Here is an 18,650-nt window from a genome sequence, read left to right on the forward strand (position 1 = left end):
CTGGATAAATAACAGGCTCAATCAGCTCTCCTCATTCAATCGAGCATGCATGTACACGGCATATGTGTGTTGCTGTGAGTCCTTCTGCAGAAGACTTCACAGAAAGACAAGTGTTTGCCTGAGCTGTTATTTGAAAACTCGAATTGCCATCACAATTCTCATATACATGAACAGGTTACCTTACTCTATACAGTAGCCATAAGGACATACATTACATAAGGAGCCTGGGAAACCTTATGTTTATTTAGTTACCCGACCTGATTCTAACTTTTAACAAGGTGTCATTCAACTATTTTCATTTATAGATATGGTGCACAGGGGTACTATAGTTTAATTTAACCCAGTTATTTCCAAAACGTAACTTTAAACTTTACGGACACTAATATAGATCGATAATGTGGGTTTGTTTATACGTCGGGTTAATTAGATGCCTTTTGACGGTCATTACAGTAAATATTGGAGGAAAAGACAAGAGAAGTTCGGACTGTATTTTCTAAAATGTTACCTTATATATTGTGTAAAACTAAAGTGAAAGTTACTTGTTTGAGGTCTATCTTTCAACGAATAGGTGATGACTCATCATAATCTTTTGGACACAGTGCTCGAAAGGAAAGCGCTTTTCATTTAATTCTCTGTCTTTTAAATACCATAATTTTATTTCTTTTTTAAGGAAAAAAAGGGAAAGTCTTAATTTTAATTTTTTAAAATTTTTTTTAACTTAATTACAGAACTAAGACAGAACTTCTTTTTGGTTTCTATTCTATTTCTCTTTTTTGTTACATGTTTAGTTGCAATAACCATTTAGTTAGGGGTATTGTGTGTTCTTCTGTTTTGTGGACATCATTTGTGGTTTGCCTGGAATGGGTTTACTGGTGAAGCTGCTCCTTGGTTACGTGGATCAGCGTAAAGTCCTACAAGTGTTACAGGTTTTGGAAGAAGATGAGGGGGAGGGGGATTGGAAGGGTTCAAGGGTTTGCATTGTTGTGGGAGTCTCCCAAGTATGTATATATGTATGTTGTCTGTTTGTTTTTTTTGCAGCAGCCTTTTATTCTCTTTTCATTGTATAGAAAAGTATGTATCATAACTGTAATTCCTCTAGCATAAAAACAACGACCTGGAATGTCAGGGGGCTTCGGAAAATTACAACATTAAAACAAGTTATGAATAGGATTAGACATCTCAAATCGTATTTTTGCAGAAAACCCACCTGTCAATTGCAGACTTAAAGCGTGTACAGAGCAGATGGCCTGGCCAAGTAATATATGCATTTTGTAATAATTATGAAAGGGGAGTGCTTATCCTTATTCACCGGACAATACCATTGCAGAAAACTACCCGAGATCCAGGTGGAAGATAAGTTATCATCCAATGCAATATCCTATCAATGACATGGAACCTAGTTAGTATTTATGGTCCCAATGAAGATAACCCCAGTTTATTTAGGGATATATTTCTTGACTTGTCTACCATGAATGGATCTTTTATTTTAGGAGGGAACTTCAGTTGTGCTCTAAATCCAACAATAGATCGTTCAACGGACTGTGACACGGGTTAAACACAAACTAGAGAACTACTGAAACAGTTTATAAAGGACCTTAATCTAGTTGATGTTTGGAGAGAACGGAATCCTTATAAAAATCATTACTCCTGTTATTCAAGTACACATAAATCACATTCCTGCATAGACTATTTCATTATCTCTAGGGAACTCTTACCCAAGGTTAGCGAATGCTGGTATAATGGTGTCGTGATAAGTGACCATGCTGCTGTGTCACTCAAAATCCAAACTGACAATATTGCCCAAAGCCCACCTAATTGGAGATTCCAGGCGAGATGGCTGCAAGACCAAGCTTTTGTTGACACTATTGACTCTAAAATTGACCGCTTCTTTGCACTAACTACTGATGAAACTAGTGCTTGCATCAGATGGGAAGCATTTAAGGCGTTCATCAGGGGAGAGATTATTAGTTACACCAACTATAAAATGGAAATGGTAATAATTGGAATTGGAAAATCTAACCAAAATATTGGAAACTGACCTGTATTCTAACGATGATAATTTAAAACAAAAGGAATTGCTTATATTAAGAGCTAAATATAATACAATGTCCACAGATGAAAGTGCCAAAAGTTTAATGTGGTTGAAGCCAGCCTATCATGATCAAGAAGAGAAGGCTGGAAAACTCTTAGCCTGGAGATTCAAAAAAAACAAAAAACTGACCGAGCAATAAATAGTATTAGGACACCGCAAGGGAATATAGAGATAGACCTGCTAGGAATAAATACATGCTTCAAAGATTTTTATGAATCCTTATATATATAGATCTGAATGCAACCAAGACTCAGATGCGCAGGAAACATTTCTTGATCAGCTTCAGTCATTATCTGACGAAATAAAAAATTAATTGGATAGGAATATAACAGCCGAGGAGTTGTCAGAAGCAATCCAAAATATTGATAGTGGTAAGGCACCTGGGCCGGATGGGTTGCCCATATAATTTTATAAAACATTTAAAACTAAATTAATAGAGCCACTTCTGAATATGTTTAAAGAATGCTTCCAAGGAACCCTTCCACCCACTATGAGACTAGCTCTGATAACCCTCATCCAAAAACCAGGCAAACAACCCACAGAGTGTTCGTCATTTAGGGCAATCAGTCTGATGTGTAGTGACACTAAAATACTATGTAAAACGCTAGCAAGAAGGTTAGATCCACACTTCCCTTAACTCATACATAATGATCTCAATGGGTTTGTACGAAATCGTCAGTTTATATAACATCAGATGAGTCCTTGATATATTACATGAAAAAGTTGGCGGTAAAGACACAGCAGTACTGTCATTAGGCCCAACAGGCATTTGACAGAATAGAATAACATTACCTTTTGAAGTTGCTACCTCGACTCGGATTTGGAGAGGAATTTCTTAGATGGATTCATGTTCTCTATACAAACCCAGTAGCAGAGATTCTGACCAATAGTGTTGTCTTAAAACCGTTTAACTTGCAGCGATCAACCCGAAAAGGCTGTCCATTAACACCAATGCTATTCACCTTAGCTATTGAACCTCTTGCTATGGCTGTCAAGAGCCCATGATGGCCTCACGGGCATCCGGATAGGTGAACAAGAACATAGGATATCTTTGTATGCCGATGACATCATCCTTGTTCTGACCAGGCTTACAGTATCCCAAATCTAATCATATTAATTCTACAATTTGGAGAGTTCTCTAGATATAAAATAAATTTCTCTAAATCATCACAGTTATTTTTGAATAAAAGTGAACGTCTGACACTACCTATAAAGACACCGTTCACAAATGCAAAAAATGGCTTTATTTATTTAGGGGTTCAAATTACACCTGAAATCAAAACTATTTTATCTTCAAATTATGACTCACTGACAGAAAGAATAAGAGAGACGTTAAACCACTTGACAGTAATGCCAATTTCAATGATTGGCCGTATTAATATAATAAATATGGATATACTGCCAAAATTCCTGTACCTTTTTCAATCAGTCCCACTCCCTAAATATTTTTTTGATAAAATTAACAACATTCTTGCCAAATTCATTTGGAACAATAAAAAAAGCTAGGCTGCGATTGAAGTTGCTTTACTTGCCGTATGAGAGAGGTGGCCTTCGTCTTCCAAATCTGCTGTGGTACTACTGGTCTGCTCAATTACACTCTGCCTTGTTTTATTTTAGCTCAGACATTCTTCCAACTTGGATAAATATTGAGCAAGCAACTACATTAGAACTACCCCCTAGCTATATCTATATTCAGTAGATTTTAAAACATTGAAAAAAACAACAACAAAGAATCCTTTTGTTAAAAATATCGTTGACATTTGGTATCATGTACACCAGCATATTGGAGACACCCCTGCTTTATCTTGTTTTTCTCCTATATGGGGAAACAATGATTTTACACCAGGTAGAAATGATGGTGGTTTCAAACTGTGGGCAGCCAAAGGTGTGCAATGTGTAGGGAACCTATACAGAAATGGCAAACTACTTACCTTTGAGCAAATATGTAAGGAGTATAGTATACCAAAAAAACATTTTTTCAAATATTTACAACTGAAACCTTTTATAGCATCAATAAATAAAGATCTAATGTCTGAGCCACCTTTGACAAATCTTGAAAACCTAGTCATTACAAAAAGGGGTCTAGTATATTTGCTCTATGGGATCTTATGAAAAGGAATCATCCAAAGACAGAAGATTAGATTAGAAGCATGGAAAGTCGATATTGGAGAGAATATACCTGAAGAAGACTGGGAAGTGGCATGCTTAAAGGCACAACAAAATACAGTTAATATAAGATTGAAACTGCTCCAATATAAATGGCTAATGCGAACCTATATCACCCCAGTAAAGCTGAATAGAATCTATCCTAATATTCCAGATATCTGCTGTAAGTGTTTAGAGGAAAAAGGAACACTGTTCCACTGTGTTTGGTAATGATCAAAAGTACAATTATTCTGGCGGAGTGTGATAGGGCCATATCTCAGATGGTGGGTAAGAATGTTCCTCTACAAGCGAAACTCTGTATCCTGGATATATACCCCAAGCTGCTCTCTTGTGGAACCAGGTTCCAGTTTGGGTTCAGGAGGCAGACACCATCTCCACATTTAAGAGCAGGCTTAAGACTTTCCTCTTTGATAAAGCTTATAGTTAGGGCTGGCTCAGGTGAGTCCTGAACCATCCCTTAGTTATGCTGCTATAGGCCTAGACTGCCGGGGGATTTCCCATGATGCACTGAGCTCCTCTCTCCTCTACTTTCTCTCCCTCTGTATGCAACCTCATCCCATTATTGCATGTTACTAACACAACTTCTCCCCTTTCCCGTAGTCTTGTGCTTTCTCGTCCCTCTCCTCTCTCCTCCTATCACTTCCTGCAGGTGTTTCTGGCTCTGGAGCTGTGGAGTCTGGATCTGTTGCTGTGGGTCACCTGCTGCCCCCGTGTTCCTGCTCGACACCCTCTCTTACAATTATTGTTACTAGTCCTATTGTTATTATTATCATTAACACTACTTACTACTACTAGCCATGGTTCTGCTCGAGGTTTCTGCCTCTTAAAAGGAAGTTTTTCCTTGCCTCTGTTGCCTAGTGCTGCTCTTGGTGGGAACTGTTGGGTTTCTGTAAATAACTTCACAGAGTACGGTCTAGACCTGCTCTTTTATGAAAAGCGCTGTGAGATAACTGTTGTTGTGATTTGGCGCTATGTAAATAAAACTGAATTGAATTCTCAACAATCAGTATTGATTGATTTTGGGCTTCAAGCTAGAAGACTGGTCGCTCTTTTCTGGAAAAATATACAATTGCCCTCTGTAAAGTAGTGGTTAAAGGAGATGGTAACATACCTTGCGCTGGAAAGACATATTGTTAGAGGGAAAAGAAAGTGTGAAAACCTGTTTTGGAATTTTTGGCGGATGAGAATGTTGCACTAACTTGAAGGTCATCACTGCTGCTTTTTCAATTATGTATTTATTTTTATTCACTTGTTTTATTTGTACAATTATTTAATGCATTCTTCATCTTTTGATTGTCTTGTTGTACAGTACACTTTACACACATTATTTGCTATTGCTGTGGTTAGTTATTTGTATGTTTTCTATGTGTGAAAACTTAAAGTATTGTTTAAAAAAAAAAAAAGGATGAAACATCAAGGTTAGTACATTTATTGCAAACAGAGTCTCAGATATTCTCAAGGTTTCTGATGCATCTCAATGGAGATTTGTGAGTACTGCACACAATCCGGCGGACGTGGCCTCCAGAGGGATGACGGCCGAGCCATTTCTAAGGAATGAAGTGTGAACATCTGGTCCTTCATTTCTTATGCAGCCAGAAAAGGATTGGCCTGTAAACCCAGACAACTTGCAGGAACTGTCAGATGAAGACCCTGACGTCAAGGTTTCAGCTGCTTTTGATGTGTGTGCAGCCTGAGGTAAAGACGATGCCGTGACATGTTTGATCAATCGCACCTCATCTTGGACACGTCTCACAAGAGTGATGGGCTGGAACCTAAGGCTCAAGGCTTTGCTTATGAGTCTCAGGAAGAAGAAAGAAAATACTGCATGTCCTGCTCAGTCTGCGTCAGTTGCAATTCAAAAGGAAGGTGCGGTCCACAGGGAGCTGTACAACTTCAAAACCACGCTCTGTCGTTATCTCTCACTGGGAGAGATCAATGAAGCTGAGATGCAGATAATAAGATTCTGTCAGAGAAGAAGGTTCTCAGAAGAGTTCTCATGCCTCCAAAGGGGAGAGAGTGTGAAAAGAGACAGTCACATATATAAACTGAATCCTGTACTGGATGATGGCGTGTTGAGAGTTGGAGGACCACTTAGTAAGGCTGTTTTGTTGGAGTGGACTATTTTGGTCCATTTTAAGTCAAGCGTGGGAGAAACCTTGTGAAGAGATACGGAGTCATCTTCACATGTTTGGAAATAAGAGCAGTACACATTGAAGAGGCTTCATCACTGGACACAGACTCTTTCATTAACGCCTTGAGACGTTTCATAGCGAGACGAGGACAGGTTCAAGAGTTACGCTCAGACAATGGCACCAACTTTGTTGGCACAGAGCGTGAGTTGAGAAAAGCCACTGAAGAATGGAACCATGAGCAGATCAACGACGACCTGTCTTTGAAGGGGAGCAAGTGGATCTTCAACCCTCCAACGGGATCACATTATGGAGGAGCATGGGAGAGGTTGATTCGCTCCATCAGGAAGATCAACTCCACTTTGAGGACACAAAGTCCGGATGAGGAAGGACTCCACACAGTGCTCTGTGAAGTGGAATCAATTCTCAACTGTAGACCTATCACTAAGGAATCTAGAGATCCAAATGACTTAGAAGCATTGACAACTAACCACCTTCTTCTTCTTAAGGCCAAACCATGCTTATTACAAGGCCTGTTTCAGAAGGAGAATGTCTATGCACGCCGAAGATGAAAGCAGGTTCAGTACATGTCTGATCTATTTTGGAAAAGATGGACTAAGGAGTACCTACCCCAACTACAAGAAGAAGAGTCAAGCGCAAATTCATCCCTGGAGACATAGTACTCATAGTGGATGATTCTGCACCCCGTAATTCCTGGATCATTGGTAGAATCACGGTTCCCGACAGGAGGGGGCTTGTGCGACAAGTCTGGATTAAAACTCCAACCAGCTGTGTATGTAGGCCTGTCACCAAGATCTGCCTTCTTCAGGAATAATCAGAGTCCTGTTGATTGTAATCTAACTTAGAGAAGACCAAAACAGACATAATCATATAGGATATATATGATGGATGACAGATAAACATTTGTTGCAATGGATTATGAATGTATTATTTATTTATTATTTATTTATTTAAACAGGAAAAGATTAAGAGCAATCGGGCCTGACTCAGTATAGAACTGATTTTCAGCAGGTTTCTGTTCTGCAGAACATGAATACCTCAAACACAACAAAACTCCAAGACCATACAATAACAAACACACAGAAACAAGCACACAAACTACGATATGGCAATGTATTACTGCACGCGTCATGAATTTTTAATTATTACTGTGTATTAACTGTGATAATTAGGGGCTGGAATGTAGGAGCCAGGTATGGGTTCTTGAACACTCCATTTTTTTGGTTGCTCACAGGCTTTAGTCACGTGGTGTGGTGTCAGTAATAGCAAACCACCTGTTCATGTTAGTTAGAGAAAGAGAGCGGGGGTGATGGGGAAAGCCTTATTTTTGCTGACCACGGTTCACACTGTATTGTATTTTATGGATATTTTCACTGTATGGAACTGATCACCTGTACAGCCTAACTTTACCTGTTAATAAACCATCAAGATTCAGCACTTGGAATCCTGGAATTATTGGACAATCAGCGCGTCTGGCAGTTTTTCCCTACTCAGCCTCTCATTTTAGTTTTAGATAGACGCCTATAGAAGGTCCTGCAATTTAAGCGTCTGGACTGATGAACCATGTGCCTGGCTGAATGTGTTCAGCTCTCATGACCCAGCAATAAAGAGAGCAGGCATTTGTAATGGATGGAAAATAAGTGTACTGGAAGAAAATGACTGACACCACCAGAATAACAGTAAACCTGTTCAAAAATGGAGCTGCCATGATACAAGGCGACCTGAGACAGTTTGAGCTCGACTTTCCTGCTATGAGACTGAGAGCTGACAAGGAGAAGGAGGTCCTCGCAAGCATCGCTCCAACCCTGGGGGTCAAACCGTCCTGTTCTGTCCCTTCTCCAGACAGACAGCCTGCTGATGCTGACACTGATCCTCTCCTGCCACAGCACTCTGAGACCCAGATGGACATTGAACTGGTACAGATCAGAGAGCAGCTGGACCAAGAGCAGCCTACTTCTCCTACTGTCAGTGACTTCCAGGCCAAGAAAGAACAGGACAGTGACAACTCACAGCTGAGAGAGTTTCAACAAGAACTAACTCGTCAGAGAAGACAACTGGTGCAGACTCTACCTCTAGGTCCTATACCCCCCCTCCTATACCCCCCTCAACAGCAGAACCAAGACTACAGGAGAAGCAGCCTATTGGACTGAACTACGCTGCAGCGGTGAGAAGAGCCACAGCCCCGCCCCCCTCTGGTGAACTCAAAGACATATTACACATGCAGAACCTGCTCTGCTCTCGCCTTGTACAGCTACATGGTGGAAGAGCGGAGACCTCTCATCATAATAATTCATAGTTTAGCATGTTGGATATCATTTTAAATGAATAGTAATGTAAAGACAATTCTTAACCGTATTTCACACATGACACACTCTAAAATGTCACTCAAAGTTTAATATTTTATTCATTTACCTACAACACTATTTTCCTCTTTTTACACTTTCTTTTCTTTTCCTTTGTTACTATGATTATTTTTTAATATCTAGTTTATTATTATTATAATCAGTTTTTTAAGGTGTTTGTCTAATTTTTGAACGGACTGCACTTGGACATGAAATCGTTTACCATAACAATAAGGTCTGAGATCATCAGCTTTTGAGGGCAGAAATTCAGATTTTAATAGAGTGTAAAAGACTCTAGTTTTACAGGAGACATGGTGCACAGAAGATGTTTCCACTGGTCGTCCTCACGGCTACACTGAGATTATCATACCATCAACAAAAAATCCCACAATAACCCAAGGCAGAGATTCAGGAGGCCTGATTATATGGTGTAAATCAGAACTGAGCCAGTCCATCACAGTTATTAAAAAAGACAAATCTTGTATATAGTTGAAAATTAACAAACAGATTATTTGTGCTTAGCAACATATCTACATGTGTGCCACCTATATACCTCCATCAGAATCCCCCCACTACAACCCAGATATTTTCTCTATTCTTGTAGAGGAAGTTAACCATTATAAAACCATGGGAAATGTATTAAAGCCCCCCTCCAGTTTATTTTGACATTTCTATGATATTTCATATTTTTCATCATCAGTTATTTCTTTACAATGTTGATTACCCACATAGTAATAATAGCTTAATTTTGTTCTCAAAGTTGCTTAGTTGTTAAAACATGGTTGTGACGTATGACTATAGTAATTCCATAAGTGATACGTCATTCTCCAAGCTTGCGCAGGCGCACTGTCATGCCTCGTTAAAAAACTGTCACGCCATCACGCCTCGTTAAGGCGTCAAACTGATAAACATAGTTGTGAGCTAGCTAACCAATTTATCATGTCATTTACTTAGAACATCCAGTAGGTATGTCTCTCTGTGTCTGATGGTCGGTTTGTCTTTCTACTTTAGTTAGCTAAGTTAACTAAGTTGTAGTTAGCCAGGTGTAGTTGGCTAGCATAGTTATTGCAGAAAGTTAGCTAACACAGGGTCTTCATTTTATTTTTTAGTTTCCTCCTCTTGGTTTAGTGTGCTGTACATTTTCATAATGGCATCTGTGCGTGTGGTGTTGGAGGACAGATGACAGAAAACGCGTCGCACTTTCACCTGCCACCGTCTTATATACAGTCTGCAACACGCATTTTACTGACGGCCGTTTCACCGATACATCGGCGGAAGCTAAGGAGCGAAGCCATCAGCGTTGCTGAAACGGCCTAATAACGTCCTAATAATTAATTAATTTAAATTTGTGAGGCAGGTTTGAATCCAGCCATGGACTTCTCTGTGTGGAGTTTGCATATTCTTCCTGTATTCATGTGTCTTTCTGTGTATAATGTGATATTTCTAAATGTGCACTGAGTTTTGTAGATATGTAAGATAATTAGTTTTATAAAAGGGAGCACTCATGGCTTTGGCCAAGCAACAGGCAAAGAAGTGACAACAGCAGCTGCACAATCATAGGTCGTAGCTACTCTGATGATGAAAACTTATATACTGTATCAAAACGTTTGGTAAATTTTCTATAAACAGCATTGGCACCACAAGTGTGTGGCTTCTCTGCTTGTTTTTGTCAACTATCAGCTCATTAATATGGAGGTCCTGAGCACTCAGCGCACTGAAATTTAAGAAGACACATTATACATACATTTTATTTAACACATCTCAGACTGAACATCAGCAGAGACAGAACATTATAAGTTTCATATAGGTCGATCTTATGGCAAGGCTGGTAGTTGTTCCGTTTAGGTCGGCTTTTGTTATAATTACATATTTTCTTTACAGAATGGAAGGACCTAAATCTGTGGAGGCCAGCCATTATTAACCATCTGTAATCAACTGCAGCTTCTTCCACTCTAACTGAGATGTGATGGTGAACCACGTTCAGAACATCCATGAACACAGCAGCCTGGAACCAGTTATGACATACCTTATACAGTTTGTGGTTAAAAATGATTAGAGTTCAAATCTTCAGTGGTGCTGGTTGGTGCCTGGTTTAATTTGATTTCAGTGCCTCCAGAAATAAATATTGTGTAGGTAAATCTCCCAGATTGTGCAAAGAATTAGAATAATTTTATATGTGGAAATGCATCACACTAGCATTTGTACTGAAGTAAATCACAGCTAATTCTGTAGAGTAAAGATTGTGTTTTGAAACAGCCATTTTGGAGATTATGAGTAAAAACACATGAACAAGACATTTTACAAATTACAAAAAATATTACTAAATTAATGAAGATATAATTGATTGCAGGGCTGTTTTACTGGACTGGAACAGTTTTAGCTTGGCGAACCTTAACAGAAACTAGTATTTAATGTACGTGGATATTCTGTGCAAACGCCACTTTTTGGTCACAAGGTGGCAGTGTTGGCTCACAATACAAGAAGAATTTGGTCTTACAAATGTTCTATATGTTGTCTTTACTTCTGGGGGTTTTCAAAAATGTACAACTTGTGAAATGTATGATCTGCCTTTTCCACAGGTTTCTCTTGGTAATTCTGCATTTCAACCACGATGGAAGCTGAGAGGTTGCTGTGATGGTGGGTTATATTTTATAAACATGTTTTTCCTTTCTCCAGCATACGCATCAGCCCTCATGGAGTCAACTGCACCTGCCCTGCTTAGCAGATCGGCCTCATGGATGGATGAGGCAGTCGGCCTATGTCGGTTAACGGTTTAACACAGGACATAAATGTGAAACCAGCACAGAAGTCTTGGTTCGCGGTTTTCAGGTTAAGATCTTTATTAATGAAGGTAAAGCCAGATCAGTCCTACAATTAATATTATCCTCGGCCAAAGACATACTGTAAGATACAAAAAACATCTCTAAAAGAGAGATTCAATCTGGTAAATAAATATGTCTCAGCCAACATTGCAAGAAAGTATTTTGTTTTGTCACTGTACTCAGTTAAAAGAATAGTCTGTGTGTATTTTCATGTAGAGCCAGTAAATGTTATTTAAAATATTTTTTATTAATAAAATCTTGAGAATTGTACAGCTTTCGTTTTCTCTTGAGTCTTTTCTAGTTTAAAATGTTGTTTCATTTTGACCATACCCATTTGGTGCATCGACACATTAAAAATATGCTCAAAAAGCATGGCACAATGCTGATTTTTGATGCCAAAAACATGCTGTGCCATAAATGTAAAATCACTGTGGAGCATCATAACCAACCAAATTGCTTTCCCCAAATCTAAAGGTTGTAGTTCCTCCCCGGTAGACTGATATTTGGGTGTTGGTTATTTATTATCTGCTCTGGCTTTTCCAACTATTTTTTCAGAGATATGGTGAAAATAATGGCCCAATATGATGTGAAATTACATATTTGTCATTGGAAAACATCAAATTTTCTTGGGGGAGGACACCCAAACCCCCCGACCATGACCATCACGATCAACACCAAAACATTAATCTAAAGCTCACATTAAACTGGGAAAACACTGAAGTTTTAAGCTATACTAATGTGCATCACATTGCTCATGGACACAAGAGCAATGTTGCTGAGACATGTTGTGTTGGGGTTTTATATTCAGAAAAGAAATTTGCTTTACCTCCGCTGCTACAACTCCATCCTAGGGGAAACACTGACAATCTTACTAATAGTCAACGGCAGGCTACGAGGGGACTCTCTGGGTCGCTACACTTACAGCTCAGCTCTTGGCAGTAGTACGGTACGGTTTTATCCCATCGACAGTATCACAAATGAGAGTGTCCTCACAAATGAGTGTGTCCTCCAGCCCACTTGATGTAATACCTACAAAGTTTTCACTGAAAGTAATAGATTCTGTTGGGCCCCATTTGATCTCTGTTTTTAACAGCTCCCTATCTACTGGTTGTGTCCCTGATTATTTTAAAATGGCTTGCGTGAACCCGCTTTTAAAGAAACCTGGTTCAGATCCCTCCCTCCTACAAAATTTTAGACCAATTTCAAAACTGCCTTTTATTGGAAAGATTTCTAGAAAGAATTGTGTCCAAAAAGCTGCTTACTGTACTGGAAAATAACACAATATTTGAAAAGTTTCAATCTGGTTTCAGGAAGTACCACAGCACTGAGACTGCCCTGCTTAAAGTCACCAATGACCTTTTAATGTCTGCTGATGAAGGTATGTGCTCAGTCCTGGTACTCGTGGACCTTAGCGCTGCTTTTGACACCACCGATCACAACATCATGTCAGCATCATGACAGACTGAGGCACTGGGTGGGGATCTCTGGTACTGCCCTAGAATGGTTTTCATCCTACCTGTCAAATAGGAAGTTTTGCGTGTCTGTAAACAACTATTTCTCTTCGTTCTGTCCAGTTAAATATGGTGTGCCTCAGGGGTCGGTCTTGGGACCCAGCTGGAGGAAATTATTTGACATCCATTTTTTAACTTCACAAAGGCAGTCGTTAAGTGAACTCTGTGGTCTGTGGATCTGACGGGCAAGTACATTTGTGTGTCATCAGCATGAATGCCAAATTGTTTTTTTACCAAATTGCCGCACAATGGACCATATATTTACCCTCCAGACTTTACTTGATCAAGAATTAAACATTAAGATAAGAAAGGTAAATGCCTGTTTTGTTGACTTCCAAAAAGCCTTTGATTCCATCTGGCACGAGGACAGAAAAATAGGCTACTTAAAAGTGGCATTGGAGGAAAAACACATGATTTGATTAAGAACATTTATACAAAAATGTGCCATAAAGATTGGAAACAAACAAACAGCGTTCTTCTCCCAGGGCAGCGGAGCAATCTCATTCCAATTATCTTGAATCTATATATCAATGATTTAGCGAACCCATTAGAGCGTTCCACGGCACCTGGCCTCATCCTGAACGACACAGAGATCAGAGGTCTGCTGTATGCAGATGACTTAGTGTTGGCTTTCACCTACTAAAGAAGGTTTGCAGCAGCACCTTAACCTCCTGAAGAGATTCTGTCAGACCTGGGCCCTGACAGTAAACACAGCAAAGACTAAGATAATGATCTTTCAGAAACAATACAGAAATCAGGTTACACAGAATTTCTATTTAGACACCACTAAATTACAATATACAGAAAACTAGACTTACCTTGGCCTCAACATTACATACACAGGAAAGCTCAACATGGCTGTGAAAGACCTGAGGGACAAAGCAAGGAGAGCTTTCTCTGCAATAAAAAGAAACATTCAAATCTATATTCCAATTGAAATCTGGCTTAAATTTTTCAATTTGTACTAGAGCCAATAATTCTATATGGTAGCAAAATTTGGGGGCCAAAACTTAATAATGAATTTAACAAATGGGACAAAACAATCATAGAATCTTTCCATACTGAGTTCTGTAAAAGCATCCTGCAGGTGCACAGAAAAACACCAAATAATCTGTGCAGAGCAGAGCTCAGCCACCTCTTACTAAAAATACAGAAAAGATTAATAAAATTTTTACACTCACTTAAAATCAGTAAACCCCCAGACATACCATCACAAAGCCCTAACATACCAGGAGCTGAAACCAGAGAAGAGTCCCCTCAGCCAGCTGGTCCTGAGGCTCTCTGCAGTAACAAGTCCCCGACAGCCTCAGGACAGCAATACCAACTCAAGCAGACCAAACCAAATTATCAGCAAGCAGAAAGAAAAATATATTGAATACTGGAAAGAAACGACCAAAACACACAGTAAATCACAATGTTATGTGACCCTTAAAAGAGAATTAACACTGGCAAATTACCTGAGCACAATAAAATGTCCTAAACTAAGAAAAATGTTGACAACATCCAGACTGAGTGAACACAGCCTGGCCATAGAAAAGGGTCGCCACAAACAGAGCTGGCTACAACAAGAGGAGAGACTCCCAGTGTGACAGGGGACAGGTAGAGACAGAGCTGCACTTTCTAACCTCATGCCCTAAATATAAAACACTAAGACAAAAACACTTTGCAAACATTTCACAAATATACCCCGAATTGAAATTTATATCAGACACACAGAAACTCCCCTATTTACTGGGAGAAATGCCCAAATGTCAAATTGCTGCAAAATATATCTCGTCATGCCACGAACTGAGGACAACCAGTGGAAACTCTGATAAATAATTGTACTAATTTTCAAATTATTATTATTTTGATTGTTTGATATTTTGGTAATTGTTGTGTTTTTAAATGTCACATTTGATACTGATTTTTTGTAGTTAAAAAAAAAAAATCAACTATTTAATTAATTAAAAAAAAATTTGGTCTATTAATATACACACACACACACACACACACACACACACACACACACACGTTACTGTGTGACAACCTGCGATTCACCAGGTTTCACCACCGTGGAAAACCCTGGAAATGCCCATTTTATAAACGAGCCACACTGATTCGTTGCCGGATGGCGCGACAATTAAACCTCCTCCCGGTAAATATCAGTGTGTCGCGAGGAGAGAGTGGGAGCAGTGACAGAAGCAGTGGGAGCAAAACACTCTTATTTTGTCATAAAGAGAAAATCAAAGTAAGGTAGTAAATCCCTTCATCTGTGACTTTTCAACCGTTCGCCAATTCTGTACACTTCACCATCATTCTACATTCGCCGTGCAAAGTTGTTTGCGGAAACCGACAAAACATTCACAACGACTGGATTCTGTGACTGACTGGACTCCGTGAGTTATCAAACATGACGTTTTGTTTTGTTTGTGCCTGAAAAACTGAACCAGCTTTATTTATCTTTTTTTGCTTTGGCACTGGACTGAATTTATTTTTGTGTTTTTGAAATGAACTGCAACTGATTTGCTTTTTTGAGATTGTTTGGTTTAAGTGTACAGAAAACCCGATGTGGAATTTTCAGTTGGATTATGCTTTATATTATTATTACTTTACTTTGTGATTTTGTTTTTGTGAAATCTTTAAATACACCAATATTTTGTTTTGTGATAAGCTTTTAAGTTTGTGGTGTTTCTTTCTTTTATGGTCATTCAGTGGGAGGGTGTACGTTCTTTTACAATATACATCCTTTGTGACATTTGTCACCTGCTGCCCCCGTGTTCCTGCTCGACACCCTCTGCTACAACGACTATTGTTACTAGTCCTATTGTTATTATTGTTATTATAATCATTAACATTACGATTGTTATCATTAACACTACTATAAATATCTGTACCATTTTTCATTTAGTCTATAGCAACATCACCTTTACTGTCTGTAGACTGTCACAACACACAACGCTTATTGTTCTATTTATTTACTTTTATTTTTACTATTTATTTTTACAGATTTTTTATATTTTTTTATTATTATTATTTTATTTTTTATTAACACACACAAACTACTTTTACTGTTTTATTTCCTTATTTAATGAAATGTATGAAATTAATTGTCCTTATGTAATTTATACGTAGCTTTGGCAATATTGTTGCTATACATTCCTGCCAATAAAGCTAATTTGAATTTAGTTACTGTGTGGTCGCTGTTTTACACTTCATGATGAATCAGTTTAGCATCAAAATGATTTTGAAGCCGTTATCTTAAGGTAAAAATGTTTTAACAGCAGTTTATCTTTTGAATTCATTCTAAAATCACCACAAGCAAAGTGCACCAGAGTCCGCTCAGAACCAGACCGACCCATGTTTTCACATGGTATTGGTCCGGCTGTTTGGTCAGCACCAGACAGCTTTCACACCAGCCTAAATAAACTCAACCAATCAGGTTAGGTGTGAAAGCAGAGGTCCACTTTTTTCCAAATGTATACTTGGATGGCAGAGTGTCAGGTCAAGTTAATACTAATTCAGTCTAATCCAATATTGCTGCAATGAGCCCTGTTTGTTCAAACGGATACTGTAGGTGTTGATTCAACGTTGTGCTTGTTAATGCTGTAGTTTGCTGCTGTTAAATTTTACTGGAATGCATTGTATTTTGTTCACCCCATTTATATCAATGAACACTTTTCTCCCCATTATTTTCCATTTAGTACAATAAGGATGGCACCTTTGAAGTATTTGACTGTTTTGACTCGTAGCTCCAGGGTGGCGTCTTCATCACAGACAAAGATGGTGCGTGGGTGCTGCTGGAAGGCTGATACAGTCCACATGTGGTTCACCCCCTCCTCTATGGCTTTATACAGGGCAAAGGCTTTATGTGCTCCTGTGATCAGAATCATCACCTGAGCAGAGGACAACAACAGTATAATACACCACTACTCCACTACATGCTGTGGACACAGGAAAGTAGGACCATTAAGAGTTGCGCAATATATATTATTTAAATATCTGATCTTATTGAAACTAGCTGAGGTTTTAAAGTAGTAGCCACATAACAATGTGTTATTCTAGGACAAAGGAGAAATACATGTACTGCCCTTCAATCTGACCTCCTTGGCGTCCATGACAGTTCCAACACCCACAGTCAGAGCCATGGTGGGAACCTTGGAGAGGTCATTGCCAAAGAAACGAGCATTTGCCACAATGGTGTCCTTAGCCAGGGTTTTCACTCTGGTCCTGGAAACAAGGCTGGATCCCGGCTCATTGAAAGCTATGTGACCGTCAGGGCCAATACCTACAGAAAGACAATGAGAAGGAACCAGACAAAAACGAAGCTTTATGAGATGAATGATCCCTGACAGATATGAAAGACAAAATAATATTAAAAATCATGTGTCTGACCTCCGACGAACAATTCTATTCCTCCTGCCTCTGCAACCTTCTGCTCGTAGGCCTGACACTCCGCCTCTAGGTCCTCTGTGTTTCCATCCAGGATGTGAGCGTTGGCTGGATCTATGTCAATGTGCTTGAAGAAGTTGTTCCACATGTAGGAGTGATAGCTCTCTGGATGAGCACGAGGTAGACCTGGAAAACAAGGTCACCCTTTTTACCTAAGAGCCACAGTGCCATGAATCCAGCCTCCAGAGTGAAGACAGTAGATTTGATGTTCTACCTTCGGGGCCAGCGGCCCGGAGGATGTGGAAGGTATGAAATGAAACATATGTCCAGTGCTAACTGATGTAAACTCTTAAAAACTGGACCTGAACCTCCCTACATTATTACTAAAGGTGCTTGCACACTGCTCAGACAGCACCCAACACCAACATTCTAAGGGCCCTTGTCCACCAAAGCGGGTTTTTTTCTGACGTCAGTGTCTTTTTTCAATTCATTGCAATGGGAGCGTCGCGTTTTTACAAGCTGGCAAAAACTTCAGCAGCGTGAGGAGGCGCTGAGTGTTGTTTCCACACTGGGCGCTAAGCGCTGAGCGTTGTTTTACCAGTTGCGGAGAGTTTAAAAATGTTCAACTTTGGGGAAAACGCTGCACTCGTCACTGTCACTTTTTACTCAGCTGACCAATCACAGTAGAGGAGGGGCGGGACAAATACCACACGGTAGCAACAGTTACTATCCTGGAAGGTCAAACCTCAGCTTTTGGACTAAAGGTTGGTAGGTCTATTCGCCAAGATGTTTCCTCGTCCACAAAATCTCATGAACCCACATAAGGCGAGTCCGTCCTCTCTCTCTACCTGCTTCAGACTTCTCTTCATATAGAGCAAGGGCCACTTAGGCACTTTAGATGTAGGAAAACTTATTGCTGAAAATGTCGGGGTTTTTTTACACTGGTGAAACCTTCCAGAGCCTTTCTTACCAATTTCGGATTGGTTGCTTAACAATTCGTGTGACCATCCATCAGGTTCACTGTAAAAAAACTCTTACTGTAATGTTATGCATTAATAATTTATCATCATAAGCCTATATCATCTAGCCTACTGCTTACAGGCCAGGGATCTAATCTATAAACGGTGCGTGCACACAAAACGGGGGTGGATAATGTACCTGGGTCACCATGTGCGTCCTTATTATGTGTCCTCCTA

General features: G+C 39.4%; 1 protein-coding gene across 4 annotated transcripts in view; it reads right to left on the reverse strand.

Moving 5' to 3' along the window:
- Positions 1-18,650, reverse strand: part of LOC123978609 (glucosamine-6-phosphate isomerase 2) — a 33,668-nt gene that overhangs the window by 8,398 nt on the left and 6,620 nt on the right. For all 4 annotated transcript variants that reach the window (XM_046061939.1, XM_046061938.1, XM_046061940.1 and 1 more), the window contains exons 4-6: positions 17,458-17,640; positions 17,166-17,350; positions 16,784-16,958 (exon numbers count right to left, since the gene is read on the reverse strand). In XM_046061939.1, the coding sequence (XP_045917895.1) occupies positions 16,784-16,958; positions 17,166-17,350; positions 17,458-17,640 (543 nt within the window). The remainder of the gene's footprint in view (positions 1-16,783; positions 16,959-17,165; positions 17,351-17,457; positions 17,641-18,650) is intronic.

Source organism: Micropterus dolomieu, linkage group LG11 (genome assembly GCF_021292245.1).
Source record: "Micropterus dolomieu isolate WLL.071019.BEF.003 ecotype Adirondacks linkage group LG11, ASM2129224v1, whole genome shotgun sequence".
NCBI classification, from domain to species: domain Eukaryota; kingdom Metazoa; phylum Chordata; class Actinopteri; order Centrarchiformes; family Centrarchidae; genus Micropterus; species Micropterus dolomieu.